This window comes from Corythoichthys intestinalis, chromosome 7 (assembly GCF_030265065.1).
Source record: "Corythoichthys intestinalis isolate RoL2023-P3 chromosome 7, ASM3026506v1, whole genome shotgun sequence".
Lineage (NCBI taxonomy): Eukaryota > Metazoa > Chordata > Actinopteri > Syngnathiformes > Syngnathidae > Corythoichthys > Corythoichthys intestinalis.
In genome coordinates this window covers 60,178,517-60,200,475 of record NC_080401.1, presented here as the reverse complement: position 1 = coordinate 60,200,475, position 21,959 = coordinate 60,178,517, and the positions used below count along the sequence as shown (strand labels likewise).

Genomic DNA, 21,959 nt, shown 5'->3' with positions numbered 1-21,959 from the left:
GGTTGTCAAAATTACCGCGTTAACGGGTGTTAATTTTTTCAATTAATCACGTTAAAATATTTGACGCGATTAACGCAGAGTCCCCGCACAGACAGATTTAAATGACAGTACAGTGAAACGCTCACTTGTTGTGTTTTATGGAGTTTTGCCGCCCTCTGCTGGCGCTTGGGTGCGACTGATTTTATAGTCTTCAGCACCCATCAGCATTGTGTAAGTAATTATTGACATCAACAATGGCGGGCTACTAGTTTATTTTTTGATTGAAAATTTTACAGATTTTATCAAAACAAAAACATTAAGAGGGGTTTTAATATAAAATTTCTATAACTTGTACTAACATTTTTCTTTTAAGAACTGCAACTTTCTATCCATGGATCGCTTTAACAGAATGTTAATAATGTTAATGCCATCTTGTTATAATAAACAAATACAGTCCTTATGTACCGTATGTTGAATGTATATATCCATCTTGTGTCTTATCTTTCCATTCCAACAACAATTGACAGGAAAATATGGCATATTTGATAGATGGTTTGAATTGCGATTAATTAATTTTTAAGCTGTAATTAACTCGATTAAAAAATTTAATCGTTTGACAGCCCTAAACGCTACCATTGAGTACATTTTGGTTGGCAGTGGTGATCTTTTTCATTTCATGGTAGAAAATGTTTTAACCGGTAGAGGGCACTCGTGCTCTTTGGAAGCGAAGGCTTAGATTTCGCTTCTATTTTTCAAGTCGGAATTCAATGATTTTGGTGTCATTTTGGCCTCATTCTACGGAGACCCTACTACGGAGACCCTAAGGTGACATGGAAGAAGAACAAAAAAAACAGAGAGGAAAAAAAAAAAGTTGACGCTAAAAAAAAAAAAAATAGTGACCCTAAAGGGACATGATTTTTTTTTCCATCAAAGCAAAAAAAAAAAAAAAAAAGAAACACGAAAGTTAAAAAAAAAAAAAAGCCTCGAAAAAAAAAGACCCGGAAGTAAAAAAGAAAAGTTGAGGTTGAAGCAAAAAAAAAATGTTTTTTTTTTTTACATCGAAGCAAATAAATAAATAAATAAATAAATAAAATGTTGGAAAATAGTTGTGCCTCCAAGTCAGTTTGAGTTTTGGAAAGCGAATGAAGTCAACAAGGACCGCCAAATCACAGGACGTTTTCCGACGAAAATGTCCGATTGAGTTTAAAACTCGCTTCAAATGTCTTATGCTTATTTGGAAACCGTGCTTTATATCAAGAATTGATCTTATGTCATCATATTTTAGGCCTATTTCAAAGTAAAACTCAATTAACCTGCTCCACGGCTGATCATGCCCCATTGTTGCCATTGTTTACCTTCAAAATGCACGTATAAAAAAGTGGAATTATCCGGGTCTTTTTTTTCCGGGGCATTTTTTTTTTATTTTTTACTTTGGTGTTTTTTTTCTTTTTCTTTCGTGTCCCTTTAGGGGCACTATTTTTTTTTTAACGTCACCTTTTTTTTTCCTCTCTTCTTTTTTTTCGTCTTCCATGTCACCTTAGGGGCTCCGTATCATTCAGTCATTTGACAGGTGACAACATTATTAACATAACAGTTCGAATAGATATACGTTGTGCTGAGAAAAAAAAAGACAAATGTTTAAAAATTAAACAAACACACTATAAGCAGTTACTTTATAAATGCGTATTCCCTTCACGGGATACTTGTTTACTTGTACTTGAGTGTTTATTTTTTGGATGACGACTTTTAACCTCCTAAGACCCGGACTCTTGCAAGGCATACATTTTTATTTTCTCTTTGATATTTAGGAAAACATCATATTTATAAAAACAAAGAATGATCTTTTTACATGATGTGGTTTCTGAGAAAAATGATGTCCACATATGAGGACATTCGTTTTAAATTTGAGTGAACACAATAACGTCACAATTGAGTAATGATGTACAAAACTTTATTTGTTGCCTGAACATGGCAGCAGTTTTTCCGAGTGCAAAAACAAAATTCAAAGCAACAACTTGTGCCCCTTTACGCAAGTCATATGAAGTGCTGCTAACAGTTGCAGGAGGACAAAAAAAAAAAAACAAGTACACTTCAAAAATGTTTTTCATTGCTACTGTTGAACTGTTCATTTCAATTTCTGAACATGGCATAAAACATGAAACTTGCACACCAAATGTGCTCCAACATTTTTTTGCCTTGGGAAAATGTTCATGCCTATGTATGAAAGGCAGCGTAACAGTTGCGATCTGCCTGTAAGCAGAGGAACACCTTGCATGTAACACACTGCACTCGAGTTTTCCCTGAGCATCCTTTTGCTCTGCTTCGTGATGCGTTCTTTGAGTGTACCACTTCTGGCAGATGTGCATTAGCCTTACTGCGGAATGAGATGTGGGGCACTTCCTGCACTGGACGCAATTTCCCTTGGACTGAAACTTCTGTGTCATCTTCCTGCTCTGGAAAGTCAGAGTTGTCATTGTCTCTCTGAGCCAAGAAGGTCATGGCCACTTCCATGCGGAATTGAAGGAACTGCATGATGTTTTTCTTTGGTGTGTCATTCAGAGTGAGGTCTTTGCGGTACAGTAGCCGGCTGTTGGCTAAAGCCAGATCGGTAAAGTGCATCAGCATCCGCAGTGTCCATTTTTTTGTACGGACACTCATTCGATAGTAGCTCATCATTCTATCCACAAGGTCAACTCCACCCATCTTGGAGTTGTATTCACAGATAACAAATGGTCGAGAGATGGTCACATGCCGTTTCAGTTTCTTGTCCCATCGCTGGCACGTGTCTTCTGGCTCTCTCGCATGTACAGTAGACATCATCAACACTGGTTTATTGTCAAACCACTTGGTGACATAAATGTTTCCATCCAGATTGGTAACTTGTGCTGAGGTTCCTCTTCGATTTTTTTTCATGGTCTTGTCACTTGGCAATTTCTGCGCTGCAGCAGCAACTCGATTCCTCATAACTGTACCAGTTATATACAGATGCTTCTTCATCATGTGTTCCACTGCCTGGATAGATGTGAAGAATCGATCGCAGTACACATTTGTATTAGGATGCAGAGTCTGAGACAGATGATCGATCACCAAGCCTCCCAAACCCAGATTCCCTGGTTCTTCAACTTGTTCACGGAGTCCAGCAACACCTTGATAAATCTCAAAGTCCAGTACTATACCATCTGATGTTGCGCAAACAAAGTTTTTGATGCCAACTGGCTTTGGTTTCATCGGCAGATATTGTCGACATGGACAAGCTCCTGTGAATGGAATCATCTGTTCATCAATGGAAACGCACTGTGGCCGAGCCTGAGATTTGCAGCCTTTCAGAATGCGGTTGAGAAAAGGCCTCACCTTCCAGAACTTGTCACACTTTCAGATCTTCTGGAACATCCTCATCAATGAGCACTTTGAGTGACCTCCTCAGTCGGAAGAATCTATCACGTGTGAACTTTTCAGTGATGGCAGGGAATCTCAAGGATTTAGACCAATACATCTTGATTGCAGGATATGGTACACAAGACATCAAAATACAGGCACCAAAAAAATGAAAAATTTCATCAGCTGTTGTGTTGAGTGGATCTCCACTTCTAGACAGTGATGTAGCATTTGAGCAATCTGCAATGATTTTTATCAAATCTGTGTCAATATACTGTTGTATGTAGTCCAGGGGGGTCCAGCCTTCTCTGTCATGAACAGTTTCCTCCTCGTGGTCAAACGGAGGTTGATGTGGGGTAAGCGAAGAAGCCTTCCATCGCATTCCACGCCCTTTGTTGTTCTGTTCTTCATGGCTGGGTCCTGGTGTTGTATCTTCAGAGACATTGCCTGAGACATCAGCCTCTTCCTGCGGTGTCTGAGAGCGACGCCTGGGGGTGCGTGATGTGGCAATGTCACGATCTGACCTATATCCCTCGTATTCCTCGCACAAACGTTTGCGTCCCCTGATAGGCTGACAGGGCTGTGGCACGGGGTCCTCACACCCACTACTGTCTTCTTCACTGCTGGTGGGAGGAGGTTGATATTCAGCATCTCCCACAGGATCATCGATATCTGATAAATCCTCCACCTCAGAGTTTTCTCCACCAATTAACCCCAGCATTTTCATTACTTGTTGCAGAGAATAACACTCTAGGGAAAAAAAACATTTTGTTTCAAATCAAAAACAAATCTACATATATTTATTTATAAAACATGACATATTTGTTTTTACTGTATAAAATTATGTTTTCTAACAAAATCATCCCAAAATACAAATTCTAAATCAACTCCCTCCATCCACATTTGTGGACATGTTCAACAAAACCATCAAAACTAAGTCCCTCTGTCCACATATGTGTACATCAAGTTTAGCAGCATGGTAAAACGTCAATTTTTACTTTTGCAAAATTTAACTTCCACAACACACATTGAACACTTCTAAACATATCTGAGCAAGAATCAGCCATGAAATTTGTTTGAATTTTTTACCTGGTCGACTTTTGGATTGGGAGGAGCCATCAGAATGTTTGGGTGGGTTGTCAGCCATCTTGAGTTTGACATGTGCTTTGTTACACTCTTCTTCCACTACTAGGTGGAAGCTTAACGTCCTCATAAGTGGACGCCAGGCCCTTGTAGTCCAAAATTTAACATTGTAGTCTTGACAACCAAAAATGTGATGTCCACACATGTGGACGCCAGGTCGTAGGAGGTTAATGGAGTCATTTTAGTTTGAAGTCAAACTACTCTTTCTTGAAGTGGACGGCAAAACCTTCCAAAAGATCTACTTTATTATCCTGTACTTATACTTGACTTATTTGATTAGAACAGACTTGCAAAACCGGTTTATTTTTCAATGGCGACGATCATTTCCTAATGACTTGCGACTGGCCGAAATCTACTTCGTTGCTGGCAAAGCACGTCTTTCGATGTGATGATGGTCTGGGGGAAAAAAGCGCACTTACCAGGCGCGGCGACGTCCATTTGTGCCAGGAAGAAGGCCGTCAGCGCCATGATCTTCACCATCTTGTGCCGTTTTGAGTCCATCTTGGAATGATGACAAGACTGGCTAACCTGCTCACTTTGGCAGTTTGCTTTCGTTTTCGTCGGTTACGACTTCCTGGCAAATGACGGCGAATACTAGTGGGCGGGGACCAGCGCCAAGTTTTTAAATATTTTTTTTTTTACCACCACCCGGTGGCGCCAACGTCCTGAGCGCACGAATAGCATCTTCAATCGGACAGTATAGATAAATATTGGAAAACAGTTTATAACCAACTTTTATTTTCTGGATCCATGTCATCAGTGGAGAGATTTTTTGTCACGTCTATACCATGCCACTATAGACCAATTATTGCTCAAAGGTATTTCAAGAAAAAACAATATTTAAAAGACACAGGTCTGGCAAAAATAAGGCAGCACAACAGTGAATAAGCATTTATTTGAACAATCATATTGATAAAAAGGAAACATTTTTCTACAGTGAAGTCCATAAAATCCTTGTTCCGTCCACGAATCTTTTCGGGCGCCTCCAGAAATTGTTCATAGGGGTGGCCAGACGGGGCCACTTAAAATCTTGGGGTGGCACACCAAAACTAAAAGCCATAATTCAGGTTTGTATTATGTTGTTGCAGTAAAAAGGCTAGAAGAAAACTATCAGAAAGACACACCTACTGATATACTTTGGTGTATTATGCTATATTTAATGTTACTAATGATTTAATGTGCATAGTCCATAACAGTACAGTCAACATTTTGAGTTCCACAGCTACTACAATCTGACATTATACTGCAGCGGCGCTGGAAGTCACTCACAGCTTTTTTAGTTTTTCCCCATCCAAGAAGAGCCGTTTTGGTCCAAATTTCTCATGACTGCGCATTTTCTCCATACATGTTGGATAGTTTACGTACTACTACTAGGCTACTACAAAGGCAGCGTTCTATAACAGTGTGTTTAGGAGCTTTTGTATTGGAAATAAAAGCGCCCGTGTACTATAATGCAATTCCCTGCAGCTAGACGGCAATGACACATGAACACATTTGACAAATAAAAGGTCCAATAAGCCTCGGTTTAACACCAGGGGGTGCTGCAGCACCCTCAACACCCCACTTCTCGCGCCAATTATTCTGCGGTACGCTATAGACCCTACTCACGTGACGTCACAGCCGCGCCCCCGTGCCATGTTGTCCGGATACTACTCATGTTAATGCATTAGCGCTTCGTAAATTCCTCCTATTATGGCGTGTTTTTCTGCTCGTTAACATTAAACAATCAAAATGGTGAAGTCGTGTGTGGCGGTCGGTTGCAAAAACAGAGAAGATAGACGGAGAGACTTGAATTTTTACCGTATTCCGAGAGACCCGAAGAGGAGACCGCGATTGACTGCTGCAATTCGACGAGAAAACTGGGCTCCAAACGACTACCACAGATTATGTAGTAGTCATTTTATATCTGGTAAGATGCATTTAATATATATTTAGAGGGTTTTGGGCTGACAACCACAATTAAGATCATTGCTAGGCTAATCGCCGACAACATACACGTATGTATGTAGTGAGTGCTATCGCTAAACCATATAAACATTAAAAGCCCTAGCTCCATTGACAAATGACATGAAATACATTAGACTTGACAGTGGATGTTAGCAAGAACAAAAGATTTTGAATTGAAAATTTCGTAACTCACCTTCCGAGCACAAGATTCCTGCCGAATTTTCGTGTACGAGGACGTGTTTCACCCAACCGGCAACGTAGCATTTATAAGCCTCCAAGCTCTTAAAGTTTTTCAAACTTTCGTGAGAATAGGCTGATTTTGTGTGGACAAGATAGTTGTAAATATCAGGATATCAGATGTCAGGCGAAGCCAGCGGGTCGAAAAACATCGATTTAGGCATCAAATACGGATCTGGCGAATGGATAAACTGAAGCTTTTCCACGTAACGCCTTTTATGCAACGGATCCAATGAGTTTACAGCGTCAGATCACACCGGGGCTTCCATGAATTGCTTTATAACTTGCTCGACTAATTGAAAACAATGAGAATAGGTCTGAAAAAGAGGTACAGTATGGCGGCCGGAAACAGCGACACGCCCATTTTGTGACGTAGGTGAGTAGGGTCTATAGACCCTACCCACCTACGTCACAAAACCACGTGCTCGCTGTATGGTTCCGCCCACTAGTCCGTCATTTTGACTCTGTATTAGCATTGTTTTCAATTGATGGCGGAATTTAAAATGCATTTCATGGAAGACCCGGTGCTTTCGGATGCCGTAAACTCACTGATGCGTTGCATAAAAGGCGTTATGAGGAAAAGCTTCGTTCTATACGGTCGCCAGATCCATATTTGATGCCCAAATCGATGTTTTTCGACCCACTGTCTTCGCCCTGTCTGCCTGACATCTGCTACGCAGATATTTACAATTATCTTGTCCACACTAAATCAGCCTATTCTCATGAAAATATGAAAAACTTCAAGAGCTTGGAAGCATATAAATACTTCGTTGCTGGTTGGGTGAAGCAGGTCCTCGTCCACGAAAATTCGGCAGGAATCTATCTTGTGCTTGGAAAGGTGAGTTACGAAATTTATAATTCAAAATCTTTTGTTATTGCTAACATCCACTGTCAAGTCTAATGTATTTCATGTCGTTTGTCAATGGAGTTAAGGCTTTTAATGTTTATATGGTTTAGCGATAGCACTCTCACGACATACATACGTGTATGTTGTCGGCGATTAGCCTAGCAATGATCTTAATTGTGGTTATTTGTCAGCCCCGTAGACGAGGCCAGTTTCTTTCACTTGGTACCAGCTAAATATTATTCAAAAAAATAACGATGGTGGAAGAAAGGGAAGTCACAAACATCTTGAATTTGAAACTATGTCGTACTTCGTCGTATGTTGTCGGCGATTAGCCTCGCAATGATCTTAATTGTGGTTATTTGTCAGCCCCAAACCCCCTAAGTATATCTTAAATGCATCTTACCGGATATAAAATGACTACTACATAGTCTGTGGTGATTTTTTGGTGCCCAGTTTTCACGTCGAATTGCAGCCGTCCATTTCGCTCTCCTCTTTGGATCCCTCGGAATACGGTAAGACTTCAAGTCTCTCCTTCCATCTTCTCTGTTAGTGCAACCAACAGCCACACACGCCTTCACCATTTTGATTATTAATGTTAAGGAGCAGAAAAACACGCCGTGAATAGGAGAAATGTACGTAGCCGTAACAGGTTAACACTATGTTTTGACGGACAAGTGGGCGGTACCATTCAGGAGAGCGGAGCTGTGACGTCACGTGGGTAGGGTCTATATAACAGGAGGGTTTCAGTTACGTCACTGTCATGACGCGCGAATTCAGACGGAGGGCAGGAAGTTAAAATGGAGAATGCGTCTAAGGAGGAAACTTGCGGAGAGTCGGTATTGTAAGGATTTAGACCCAATTTCAAAACGAAGATATACAAAATTAATGAGCAAATATGTTGGAAGCGACCCGTATGTTATGAAAATGAGCGAGTTTCGACAGAACTTCGAGATTTACCGGTGTTCTATTACGAACTATCTGGTCCTACTGACCTCATTCTACACCAGACAGCTGATGAAAGCCTACAAAAGTCTGGAGGCATATAATTTTTTTGTCAGCGGGTGGGTAAATCACCTCGGTACTAAACGGCTCGCGATAATCATCGATTGGTCTTTGCCAGGGTGAGTATTTACTCATTTATTGTTTGACGTGTTAAGATGCTAGCAGTACCTGCTGTAATGTTAACAAACATGCATTAAATCTTAACGATCATAGACGTGAGTCTGACAGTCGTTGTGGAGACGAGGTCGGGCCATAGTTAACAGCACTATTAGTGTTACCTCTTTCCATAAGAATCAGTGAACAGAGCAAAAAGGCACAAAATATCTGCTAATGTATTCACATTTTTCTCACTGTGATTTTAGTGCCCACACTCTCACCAAGATGAGGCCAATCTGCGCTTGTGTGCTGGAGGAAAGGGCTTCTGCCTCATCAACGATGGGGAAAATGTCATAATGAACCGGAGTCATGACTATTATTACCAAGTTCAGGCACAGCTTCACATCGTAGATGCTGAGTACTGTGACTTTGTTGTGTGGAACCGCCATGATATTTTTGTTCAAAGGATTTTGCCTGATCCTGCGTTTGGGATAATGTGATTCCCAAATGTCAAGTTCAAAATTAGATCCTTAGGTAGACATTGTAAAATTGCCCAAAAATAAGGAGAGAAGACACTCAGTTTTCTTGGCCAAGGAGGTCAAACATGTGACTCGTACGCAGTGTTGTTAATAACGGCGTTACAATATAACGGCGTTACTAACGGCGTTATTTTTTTCAGCAATGAGTAATCTAATTAATTACTTTTCTCATCTTGGCAACGCCGTTACCGTTACTGAGGCGGGAAAGGCGTGCGTTACTATGCGTTACTAAGTTGGTTGAATAAAAAAAGTCTGAGAGAAACGGACTCACGGGTACGAGAGCAGAGCAGCAGTGGGGTAGACGCCGTTGCAACCGCGATGCTAGGTGGCTCCAATAATACCTGACTGTAGCCATAGCCGACAAACTACGCCCACATGGCACGGTAGATATCATATTATAGAATTAGATGCAAAAACTGACACAGCTGCATTGCCAACATGTTTTAAGGACTACATGCGTTAGTAAACAGCCGCCATCTTAAAGCAGTAGACCTCTCAGGAAGGCCCTGATGTAGAGATCCTTCCTAGCGAACCTAAGTAACTTTTTTTTTTTTTTTTTAAATCTAAAATGCTTCTAAATCGGCAAAATCTTAACTTAAATCTATCTTTAAATGATGAAACAGTTTTAAAACTTACACATGTTTAAAGTAGACAGAAGGGAACTAATGCAATAACGAGAGCAATTTTAACAACTTTAACGGTTGATTCACAACTTTAAATGACTTCCACACATAGCAAAGGTTACTAGCTAGTTATCGCAATACCCTTGTGTCTAGTTAAGTGGAGGGTAAAGAATTGGGCTAGGGCCAATTGTCCCCCAAATCCTTTAAACTTCACATTGTGTGACCTGGTTTTGTTTGTTTGTTTGTTTGTTTTTTATGTTTGTTTGGGGTTTTTTTTTTTTGAGAAAAAAAAAAATATCACTAGTTACTTTGCCAAGTAACTAATTACTCTTACATTCAGGTAACTGAGTTACTAACGCAATTACTTTTTGGGAGAAGTAATTTGTAACTAATTAATTACTATTTTAAAGTAAAATTAACAACACTGCTCGTACGTCACCAAGATTGATCTAAAGGAAAAAAACCCTCCTTGGTATTTTATTTAGGGGTTTTCCCTGAACAAAGGGGCGCCGCCCTGAGGGAGGGGAGAGCAAGCTAGCGACACCCATGTGGTTTTTTATTGGCTATGTGTGTGCATGTAGGTGGAACTTAAGTGATACACGTGTGTGGAGCAAGAGCTTATGCAAACAATCAAAACAATCATATAAACAGTCAAAATAATATATAAGCAGTCAAAATAATGCAGACACTTTTAGTTATGCAACGTTAAACAATCAGCAGAATAGTCCAAACACTTCCAGTTGTGCACCGCTGTGGCCCTGGAAGATGTCCTCGGATGGAAAAGTCGTCCTCGAGGGGCTAGGCGAAAGTCCAAAACCCCAGGTGCTAGGATGCCTGGAAGGTCTAGTTATGCAACGGCGCGGCCATGAAGCCACTCCGACCCTCTACACTTTGTACTACAATCTGGTATAGCAAGCAATAATCATTTACTGGTTATATATGAATAATTAAGTTAATTCATGAATATGCAACTTTGACAGTCTTAATCTGCTGTCAATCACATTTGTAATATTTGATATTAATGCTGTTTACACACCTTAGTAGGACTGCAATAATTTACCTAGATTATTTAATGTCCCATTCCCACTGATGTCCTCTGATTGTGAGTTGTCAGCTAGCTGCATCGGTTTTGAGTTCGCAGCTGTCTGCCTCAGGTCCGGGCTCATACTCGGGCTCTCAGCTGTCTGTTGTAGATCCAACATAGCCTCTGCACATTCCGACCGTCGCTGTTGGTCTTCCTTGAGTTTCATCCTATGCTCTCGTTTCAGGGATGCCTCTGATTTGGACTTAGTTTTTTGGTAACCGAGGTTGACCGTTGGAGCCCAGTCTACCGAGTCAACCTCACCCAAAGCGCTGCGGCAGCCTAAAAAGTCCCAAATAAGTCTATATTACACCACCGGTAATTAACAGATCACTGCTAACAACAACCTAATGTCTTATAAGCACAACCACAAAAAAAGTTGGCTGGCTAACATACCTCTGACGAAGTGGTCGGAGCAGACTCGGGCATACACCGTTTCCGTTTGACGTCATATCCGCCCCTGCGCCGCCATATTTTAAGGCAAAAAGAGCAATAACACAAGAGCTCTCATGATGGTTTTATATTGTTGGGTCCGTGGATGTGTTAACAGAGCAGATGGGGCGAAGAAAATTGGACTGTACTCTAGTGATGGGACGAAATGAGCCGAGGTTCCGAAGCTTGTGTCGAGTAATGGGAGGGGGGTTTCCACGAAGCTTGTAGCGAGGCGCGCTTCATTTCGGCAAAACCCGGAAATGATGACGTGGGAAGCCTCGCCGGCGGTCGGCTGAATAATGACACTTCGGAAGTGATCCAACGTTTGGCGCATATTGCAAAAACAGGACAGACTACGGTATAAATTGGTTGCAAAACGCAATGGCGATCGCCTGTTATCTCACATTTTGTGGATTTCGGGCTCCTGTACTTGTTACATCTGTGCGCACAAGTGCAACCGGTGCAATCTTTTTTCGAGCATTGTCCTTTGCTTGTGATCACCGCTGGACTGGCCATCGGGCATACCGGGCATTTGCCCGGTGGGCCGATGGCGATTTTGGGCTAGTGTTGTATCGGTCGCGAACGATTCGTTCTTTTAGAACGAATTGTTTGGGTGAACGAGACCGAACTAATCACCATCTGCACTGATTCGTTCTATGAAGTTGATGCTTGTTCACTGCGTGGGAGGGCGTTGAGCAAGCGGCAGCGTCTTCTGACATCGCACACGACCAATCAGACGCCAGCCTCATCGCGGGCAGGGGAGGGACCGGAAACAGAATCAGGGCGTATGTCACTCACTTCCACGTGTGGCCAATGAGCAGCCAGCGTGCAGGCAGGGGGGCAAGACTGAGTTTTGTCACTTCCCGTTCAGTGACTGGGTCCTCCGGTTCCTGACCTAGCTTGCTGCTAAGTTGTCTTTCCAGTAATGACTATGCGGTGAACGAATCAAAAAATGAAAGGAAAGGACTTTGTCACATATTTGTTAACGTGGAGCCTATCAAATGCAGCTCAAAAAGACAAAAACACCACACAAATCTAGCGAGCATGGTTTAGTGTACTACTTTTCTCAACAGACTCGCGACTACCTATTACGACATACTATCAAATTTACAGTAATTTAAAACACGGGTAGCTACGAAGCAAGCAAAAGCTGAGCTGCGGTCGCGTGACGGCAATGAAGGGGGCAAAGAACTGTCACTATATGGAGGCTTCATGGCAGCGATATTTACCTCATATGTGCACAGAAAAAAAGAATATTTAGTATGATCACCATAATACTGATTTACAATGAAACGGTATATACATGTCCATTTTTTCCAAGTGTTTTATTTTATTTTTTTTTCGTGTCAGGTGTTAGTTGGTTTGACAAATTATGTCAATCCGTCAATCATGTGCTACTCAAGCGCCCCAAAACAACGCACATGGACACGGGAGATGTCGCAATATGTCTACATTTTTCTTAACAGACTAATGAGAGTAGAAAGGCGATATCGTAAAGAGCAAACAATTATTTCTCGTCAGCATTTGACGATCTGAGATGCGGGGACGCCAGGGGAGCTGACCGGATTATTTTATTTATTAATAGCAGTGCAAAAATTCAATCCGATCACCATAATACTGATTTGCAATGAAACTGTATATACATGTCAATTTTTTCCGAGTGTTTTATTTTTTTTTTTCGTGTCAGAGCGTGTCGGTTGGTTTGACAAATTATGTCAATCCGTCCATCATGCGCTACTCAAGCGCCCCAAAACAACGCACGCGGACACGGGAGATGTCGCAATATGTCTACATTTTTCTTAACAGACTAATGAGGGTAGAAAGGCGACATCGTAAAGAGCAAGCAATCATTTCTCGTCAGCATTTGACGAGCTGAGATGCGGGGACGACAGGGGAGTTGACCGGATTATTTTATTTATTAATACCAGTGCAAAAATTCAATACGATCATCTTAATACTAATTTGCAATTAAACTCAAATATCAAAATGTAGTATTGTCTTTATTTCAGAGCAGCACATTCGACAACTAGCTATTTACACTTATAGTTTTAACAATAGTGACTAAAAATAATAGTGATGAGCATAAAAACAAAAATACAACAGAGCGAGAGGTAAATATGATGTGTTGGTCGTTCCATATTTATAAATTAAACTTTCGATTTATTTTTATTTTCGTGACAGCAAGCATGCTGCGTTAAATGTGATCAAGAACATGCTAAAGAAAGTCCGTGCGCCCCCAACCCCAACCCCCCGCTCTCCCCACAAAAGGAAAATGTTTAACCGTGTCCTCAATCGAAATGCAAGCACGAGCCATGACTTTGAGCCTATAGAACTAGGACAGACGACGCGGAAGTTCTCCCTCGCTTTTGCAGCAGCGGGAGGGAGGGAGACGAGGCTGTCTGTGAAAGCAGAATGATATTGCCTGTCACTCATTACTCGGTCAATGAGGAGCCTGTGTGCAAGAGAGAGGGAGGGACCAAGAATGTCACTTCCCATTCAGTTATACTGCGAAGCGGTCTTTGGTGATTCGTTCGGCAACGTCACTTCCCGTTCACTAACCGAACGATTCATTTGGGCGGGGAGGGAGATGAGGGGGGCGAACGATTCGTTGAACGATTCGTTTGAACGAATCTTTTTACTGAACGATCCGGAATGGATTCGTTTACTCAAGTGAACGACAAATCCTGTCACTATTTTGGGCCGGTCCTGATTTTTTTTTTTTTTTTTTTTCCCTAACGGCATTAATCACATTGGTACTCAAAACTGGTAGATCGGCCCATCAGTCAAGATTGGTATAATGGGCTGGACCAATTACAAACGAGGGCCGATGCCCCTCCCTCTTGATCACTCAGACATACAGAGAGAGGAGATAAACAAAAAGGATAACTACAAGAAAAGGAAAGGAGGCGCGGAAAAAATTAGAGATAGAAAGAGACAAGCCCTTCATGCGGATGCCGCTAAATGTGTTAAAATAACACAGATGTTTGCCGGTGGCGGAGCTTCCTCTTCAGCGACAGCAGCAACCGCAGGTTACGATGGCGGGAGTGGCCGTCAGGTGGATGAGGGGAAGGGGAGGCAGGAGGAGAGACCCGCGGCCGCCGGCGGTCCGAGTGGAGGGGAATCTGAACTTCAGGTAAGAAGTTTTGAACTGCAGTCTATCTGGTTCAGATATGAATTAAGCGTGGGTGTAGTTTATTTTCATTGCGCTCGCTAACTCTTAACACCGCCAGTAGTTATAATTAGGCCGTTAAGCAATTTAGCTAGCTGTGCATGCAGATCTAGCCTGGTAGTTTCCATTCAAACTTCTGTCAAAAGTGCGAAATCTCAACTATATGACAGTTTATGAGTGGTCTCAATTGGCCAAGTTGGACTTTGTCATTGCACAAAGTACAGTCCAAAGAAAAGGTTTTGCATCTTACAAACACGTAACGTGCTCAGAAAATGCTTATATCAGAATTACTTAGAATTAGTGCATCTCAATAGGCTCATATGCATAAGACACTAGGTGGGATGAATATAAGAATTAGATATTGTATATACAAACAGCTGTTTTCTTCCAGCCTTAACCTCTCACTGTCTCTTATAGGGTGCTGTCACTCATTTTTGGAAGGCTGCCGTGGTCACATTTTGATATTCATCTCATCTCTGTTCCTCTCTGTCCTTTTTTCAGGATCCCATCATGTTCTATGTTTGTTCAGGAGGTTCACTTGACCATGCAGACTTTTGGATTCCTGTAAGTAAGTACTGTATAGAATACATGATTCAACTGAGTAAAAATACCAGCACTGTGATCATCACAGCAAGTCCATCAGGTGACATTCTTTTTCACCTCTGTCTCCTTTCACTTTGAAGGTTCCCATGTTTGAGGAAGCATTTGGTGTTGCTGTGCAAAGTGTTGCTGCAGTGGAGGTTCAAGGTTACTGTTTATTGATATGGTAAGTACATTAGTCTGTGAAAATATCACTTAATTACTTCTGCTAAGTTGGTTTGTTTGTGTACGGCATAATTCAAAAGGTTATGGACGGATCTTAATGAAATTTTAGGGAAATGTCCACTCTGGGACAAGGAAGGGATGATTCAATTTAGATTTAGAGGTGATCCGGATCGCTGTCTTGATCCAGGATTTTTTTTAAGGCTTCTTTATCATTGCAGGATAGGGCGATTTTCAGCATATGTGTATGCAACGCCAAGAAAATTGCCCAGATTGCTTGTAAAAAAAAATACAGGACATGGCCATGGTAGTTGCTATGAAATGACACATTATGATTTGAATTCTGCCAATATTCTGGGTACTGTGATCCAGTACATGAGAAAAATAGGGGCTTATCACATTTTTTTGACACGGTGAGGTAACAGATGAGGGTACAGACATACAAACAGGTCTGTGCTCTCTGAGTGTTTTTATAGTTACAGTCTGTAATTTACACATTTTAATATTCATCTCAACTCTGTGTCCTATTTTTCAGGATCCCATCATACTTTGTTCATTGTTTGTCCAGGAGTTTGCCCTAAGTAAGTACTATATGGAGTATATGATGCAACTATTTTCCCAGATTTTTCTAGAAACCAGTACTGTGATCATACAAGTCCATAAAGTGTTATTCTTTATCACTTATCTTCCTCTGTCTCCTTTCACTTTTTAAAGGTCTCCGTGTTTGAGGACCTATTCTGTGGATATATTTATTTGCTCTTTTATTGATGCAGTAAATAAATAGTCTATGAAAAAATCACTAAATCTGTCATTTATTCATTTTAATATATTCATCAATGATCATGTCTCACCTCTATTCCGTATTAATCCCTGTCCTAATTTCAGGATCCCATCATACGTTGTACATTGTTCAGGAGGTTAACGAGACCATGCAGCCTTTTGATATCCGCTAAGTACTGTATAGAATATTGGGACTGGAAGGATGGTGTATGTTTAAGTTTATGTTTAAGTATATATACACCAACAAGACAGTGTGAAAGCATTGTCACAAGAAAGTTTGTTTTCATTCATAGGCTTAATTGTCTTTTCATCAATACCTGGTGGGCTGGTCTCGGCTCAAAATGCCCGGGCCGATTTTTTGTCCCAGTCCAGCCCTGCTTGTGATGGAACCTGCGCGAAAAGAGCGATCGTCCCCTGTATGGGAACATTTTGATTTGATTGCTTTCAATAAGGTAAGGGAGAAAAACTACTATAATATAAATGTGAGTGTGTGTGTGTACCTATCTGAACCAAACATCAACAGAATGAACAATCCATTAGTGTACTGGGAGGCACAAAAGAATACCTACCCAAATTTATATAAACTGGCACTCACACATTTCTCTGCACCCCAGCTTCATTTGTGCCTTGTGAAATAATATTTTCTAAAGCTGGTGAAATATCCCCCCCCCCCCCCAAAAAAAAACAACAACTGTTTAAAGCCAGCCACTGTGGGAAAGCTATTATTTCTAAATAAAAATGAATAACAAATTACCCTTAGCACTTGTTGTATTTTGTTCACATACTAAATTACTAACACAAGCACATTCATATCTTTGTCTTAAGCCATTGAATTCTTAACAATGTTGACCTCTTGGGCTTCTAGACCACTTGATGGCGCCATGCACCATGAAGCTTTGCTACATGTGCAAACCAATTGGCTGCAAAGCTTCATTGCTTCATGAGGCTTCATTTGGCCATCACTACTGTACTCCATTCCAAAGGTCAGACGACATGAAGGAGATTTCACAAAATCGCTCACAGAGGAACGTCGTCGTCTCTGGTTAGCAAATATGAAGAGGAAAGATGAACCCTCGAAATATGCCAAGGTCTGCTCGGACCACTTCATTACAGGTAAAATCTAGTGTGTTTTTTGTCATATGTGAGTGTCAGAAAAGTACTAGCGTAAGGCAAGCAAGCAAGCTAATGCCAGGGACACACGGTAGGATTGGTTGGTAAAATTCCAGACAGACGAGAGACCCCACGCGGAACGAGCACATTCCTAGACAAAAAGTTTTGCTCCTGCCGATTCTCTTGCCGTGTGTCGCTGGTTTTTAGCCTTTATCACACAGCAACCTTCTCTTAATTAGTAATGTTGGGGATAAGTGAAATACTAAGCTGATGTTATTCGTGTCTCTCTAAACGATGTTCAGGTCGCCCTGCCAACATGTACGACCGAACAAATCCTGACTGGGCGCCAACATTAAAACTCCAGGAGATGACGCCCACAGAATCTATGCAAAAGCATGCTGAGCTTGAGAGAAAGCAAATCAGGTATGTGTAATTCTCAAACCCCCAGATCATTATTTTTTTCTGTGTCTGACTGTAGCCTGTAAAGCCCATATGACTTTCTGCCAGTGCTGTTCAGGTTTTTTGTCAGTAATCTTATATGGCAACATAATGGCTCCATATATAATGGCTCCTTGGGCCCTCTAGTACTAATAATTGTCATTATCAAGGACAACAATAGACACATCACTGTCACAGTTTTCATCTGACAGTATTAATGTCACTTGTTTTTTTCTCAGCTATGAAGATTTGATGTTTAACATTGGTGTCATTAACATGAACAGCCTATGTGGTTTTTGTCTAAACTGATTTCAGAGAACATCAAAAAGGGAGGAAACCAAAATGAGGAACGATGCAGCCAGTGCTCTTCTTCACCTCCAGGATGGCTGCCAGCACACCCCTGTGGACATTGCACAACCAGCGTCTCCTGAAGGTCTAGCCGGTACTGATGGCGCTGAAGCATCCACCAGCTCCATCGTCAAAGTAATTCAAGTCCAAAAAGACAGTGAAGTCCAGAGACTCTTATCAGAGAGCATTGCATTACGGGCAGAGCTGGAGTCTTTGCTGTTGACACAGGATGGCTTTAAAGGTAATGATAAAAAGGTGAACTACTACACTGGGCTGCCAAACTTTGAATGCCTCATGCTTGTTTTTAACATAGTTTTACCTTTTCTTGACACAAAAAACATGCGCATTGGAGTGTTTGAGAGACTACTGATGACATTAATGAGGCTGAAATTAAATCTTCCGGTGCAAGAACTGGCATATAGGTTTAGAACATCAACCTCGACTGTGTCACGAATCTTCTCTGTAGTTATACATGTACTGTATGTTAGGTTACGATTTTTAATCTATTGGCCAGAAAGGGAAGAGCTGCGGAAAACCATGCCCATGGAGTTTCGAACTCACTTTTCAAACAAAACAGCTGTGATAATTGATTGTTTTGAAATATTTATCAAAAGACCAAAAGGTTTAATGGCAAAAGCACAGACATGGAGCACCTACAAACACCACAACACGGTTAAATACTTAATAGGCATAACCCCTCAAGGATCAATATCCTTCATTTCAGATGGTTGGGGTGGGAGAGCTTCCGATAAATTCATAACAGAAAATTGTGGGATATTGAATAAACTATTACCAGGAGATCTCATTCTTGCTGACCGTGGTTTCAATGTATCAGACAGTGTTGCTCTGCAATGTGCAGAAATAAAAGTTCCAGCTTACACACGTGGAAAACCTCAGTTATCGCCCACTGACATAGAAATGACACGAAAGATTGCCCATGTGAGAATTCATGTTGAGAGAGTCATTGGACTTGTCCGGAATAAGTTTAGAATTTTGCAAGGCAATAGACTATTTAATGAGTCAAAATGGTGATGTGCCAGTTATTGATAAGATAACTACAGTCTGTTGTGCATTGACCAATATGTGTCAGTCTGTGGTTGGTTTTGATTAATGGACAAATGTGTAAAAATACACGCACACCAAAAAAAGGTGCTGGCAAATCCCTGCGTAAAGTGATGAGGAAAGTAGATGCCGCACATTTCAAGTTCAGAGAACTCTTTAATTTGCATGAATGTTAGAGAGAGAGAGAGAGAGAGAGAGAGAGAGAGAGAGAGAGAGTGTGTGAGAGAGAGGGAAAAAAAAACCTAAAACCTCGACAGACTAGAAGTCAACGACAAGTGAAAAAACGTTTACCAGAGAGAGCACCAGAAGTGAACGATTACCAGAGAGAGAGGACAAAACAGAACCACTCGGCCCAGGACCAAAACCGATGTGAGTTACCTTTTTACTTTACGTTTCCTCCTGTTGCTCTCAAGTCAGAAGCTGAAATGGTGAATTTAATAACAGTTGAATTCATTTCTTTTTTGTCCCCTGCTTTTCCCCTTCTTTCATACAAGTTGTTAACTATCACTGTTCGTGAGGTGAGGTTCTAGGGCTAGTTCGTGGTAAGGACTAACTGTAACCAGGCCTGGTGTGCCAGTCAGAGCACAGGAATCAAGGCGTTAAAACCACTGCTGATTTAGAATGGCTTTATTTTGCCTTAAATTGTCCCAAAATATTCCTTGATGTACAAATGAGGAATTTAACTCCACAGGGCGAGAAGTATATAAAACCAGTCTGAAATAATAAAAGGAAAAAAGGAATAACTCAATTATTTCAATTTTTATTCATTTCAATTTTTATTTATTTCCATTTTTATTTATTTCCATTTTTATTTATTTATTCCAACATTTCTTATTTTTTTTTATACAATATATATTTATTTATTTCCATTTTTATTTATTTATTTCAATTTTTTTAATTTAATTTTTTTCCATTCCTGCACGCTGCACCAAGACACAGTCAAAAACTGTTTGCCCTCCTAACTATGGAGGACCAAAGCTGCCAAAATTCAAAATAAAAATAAAAATAAATCAATCAATAAAAAGCAAAATAAAAACGAAAATAAATACTAAAATAAGAAATATGATACAAAAATTAAATATAAATACAAAAATAAATGTGGAAATAAGTAGCTAATTAAATAAAAGTAGAAATAAAAATGAATATATATACAAAAATAAGAAATTACATTAAAAATGTAAGAATAAATACAAAAATAAATGTGGAAATAAATGCAAAAATAAATATATTGATTGAAATAAATGTCAATCAATCAATAAAAACGCTTTGCCTTATATTGACTTATTTCATTGTCAGCGCCAACTTGCAAGTGGAAATGTTATTCAAATGAGGGGGCGGTACGACGTGTTGAACTATTCACCCATTGGTCAATCGACATGCCATTTAAGTGATCCTCTCGATCGACGAAGTTATGTCTGCCTTCCTTCTGCTTCTGCTTGCTTGCTTCGTAAAATAATGGGACGAGACGAGAAGGTCGGAGTCCAAGCGGCTACGGAAGGTCTGGCAATCGGTTGGATGAGGACAAGGTACGTATTAAATTGGTAATTTGGTGTTTTTTATGGTTGCCATAGCTATGCCTTTGACTGTTGGGGGGTGGCACAGGCGAACAGTTTGTAGTTGTAGTGCGCGGACAATTCCCGGTGGATCCAGACGTGGCATGGATTCTTGCACACGAAGTCCTCCATGAAAAAACAGGAAAACAAGTTGCAATTTAAGAAGTTGCATTGCATAAAAGCTGAAGAAGTAATTTCTAGTGTTTAAGCAGGACTTGAAATAACAAAATGGTTTAACCCTGATGGCAAAGTCATGATTCGGCTTGTTTTTTTTTTTTAAACACAAAACTTCATTTGAATGAATGGAACTATAGTCCAAGTCAAATTATTAATGACATTCACTTACTCTGAACCTTTGTACGTCGGAACCAGAGATGTCCTTGCATCATTCTGAACCCAGAATTTGGATGAGATCCTGGGATCCCTGTAATCACCCAGCATCCAACGTTGCGATGTCAGTGGAATTATTCAAGCCAGAGACTCTAAAAACAATGTTATGGTGAGCAGGAATATCGTTTGCTTTCATGAGAACTTAGTTGTAACTTCTGCTAAGCTACACTGGAGCAGTTTCAAATAGCTTTGATACCAGTAGCAGTCAGATATATAGAGAGTGCAGCATGCCATACGAATAACCAAGTTTTCATTTTAAAATGTGCCACTGTCATACAAACTCACCTTATACCATGCTTTGACATTCGATGGTGGATAATGCATATTCCATCACTTCTCACCAAGTAGGACTACTAGGGCGGCTATTTCCCTGACTTTCAGACCCACGTTCTGTCGTCTGTGGCAGGCATGGCTAGTAGATTTCAGAAATCGAACGTCGATCAACCAATAAGCGAATAGTTCAACCCATGGCACCCTTAGGAACGCCTCCTCATTTGAATTACATTTCCACTTGCAAGTTGACGCTGACAATGAAATAAGTCAATATAAGGCAAAGCGTTTTTATTTATTGATTGACATTTATTTCAATCAATATATTTATTTTTGTATATATTTCCACATTTATTTTTGTATTTATTCTTACATTTTTAATGTAATTTCTTATTTTTGTATATATATTCATTTTTATTTCTACTTTTAATTAATTAGCTACTTATTTCCACATTTATTTTTGTATTTATATTTAATTTTTGTATCATATTTCTTATTTTAGTATTTATTTTCGTTTTTATTTTGCTTTTTATTGATTGATTTATTTTTATTTTTATTTTGAATTTTGGCAGCTTTGGTCCTCCATAGATTCCAGGTCAGTGGAAAGACGCGATTGACATTCTCTAGTGGCGAGGAGTAAAATTACATATAATAAGACATATCAGGAATATGGCTCTTACATTGTCATTAAAATGCTTCCACGTCAATATTTATTTCAATTTATATGTATTAATTTCAATTAATTTCAATTTTTATTTATTTCCATTTTTATTTAT

General features: G+C 40.2%; 1 protein-coding gene and 1 long non-coding RNA gene across 3 annotated transcripts; both read right to left on the bottom strand.

The window, feature by feature from the left end:
- Nucleotides 1-121: 121 nt before the first annotated feature.
- Nucleotides 122-4,905, bottom strand: LOC130919047 (piggyBac transposable element-derived protein 3-like). Of its 2 annotated transcripts, none has more exons than XM_057841438.1 (2): nt 4,444-4,905; nt 122-4,104 (listed from the first exon to the last, which is right to left on the bottom strand). In XM_057841438.1, the coding sequence occupies exon 2, from the start codon at nt 3,250-3,252 to the stop codon at nt 2,194-2,196; it is 1,059 nt and encodes a 352-aa protein (XP_057697421.1). In that variant the 5' UTR covers nt 3,253-4,104; nt 4,444-4,905; the 3' UTR covers nt 122-2,193. Both variants share the same exon structure in this region, with proteins under 2 accessions (XP_057697421.1, XP_057697422.1).
- A 15,537-nt stretch (nt 4,906-20,442) lies between these two features.
- On the bottom strand, nt 20,443-21,755 carry LOC130919054 (uncharacterized). The gene is made up of 3 exons (XR_009063880.1): nt 21,199-21,755; nt 20,870-21,005; nt 20,443-20,649 (listed from the first exon to the last, which is right to left on the bottom strand). It is a non-coding gene; the product is annotated as an uncharacterized LOC130919054 (long non-coding RNA).
- Nucleotides 21,756-21,959: the final 204 nt, after the last annotated feature.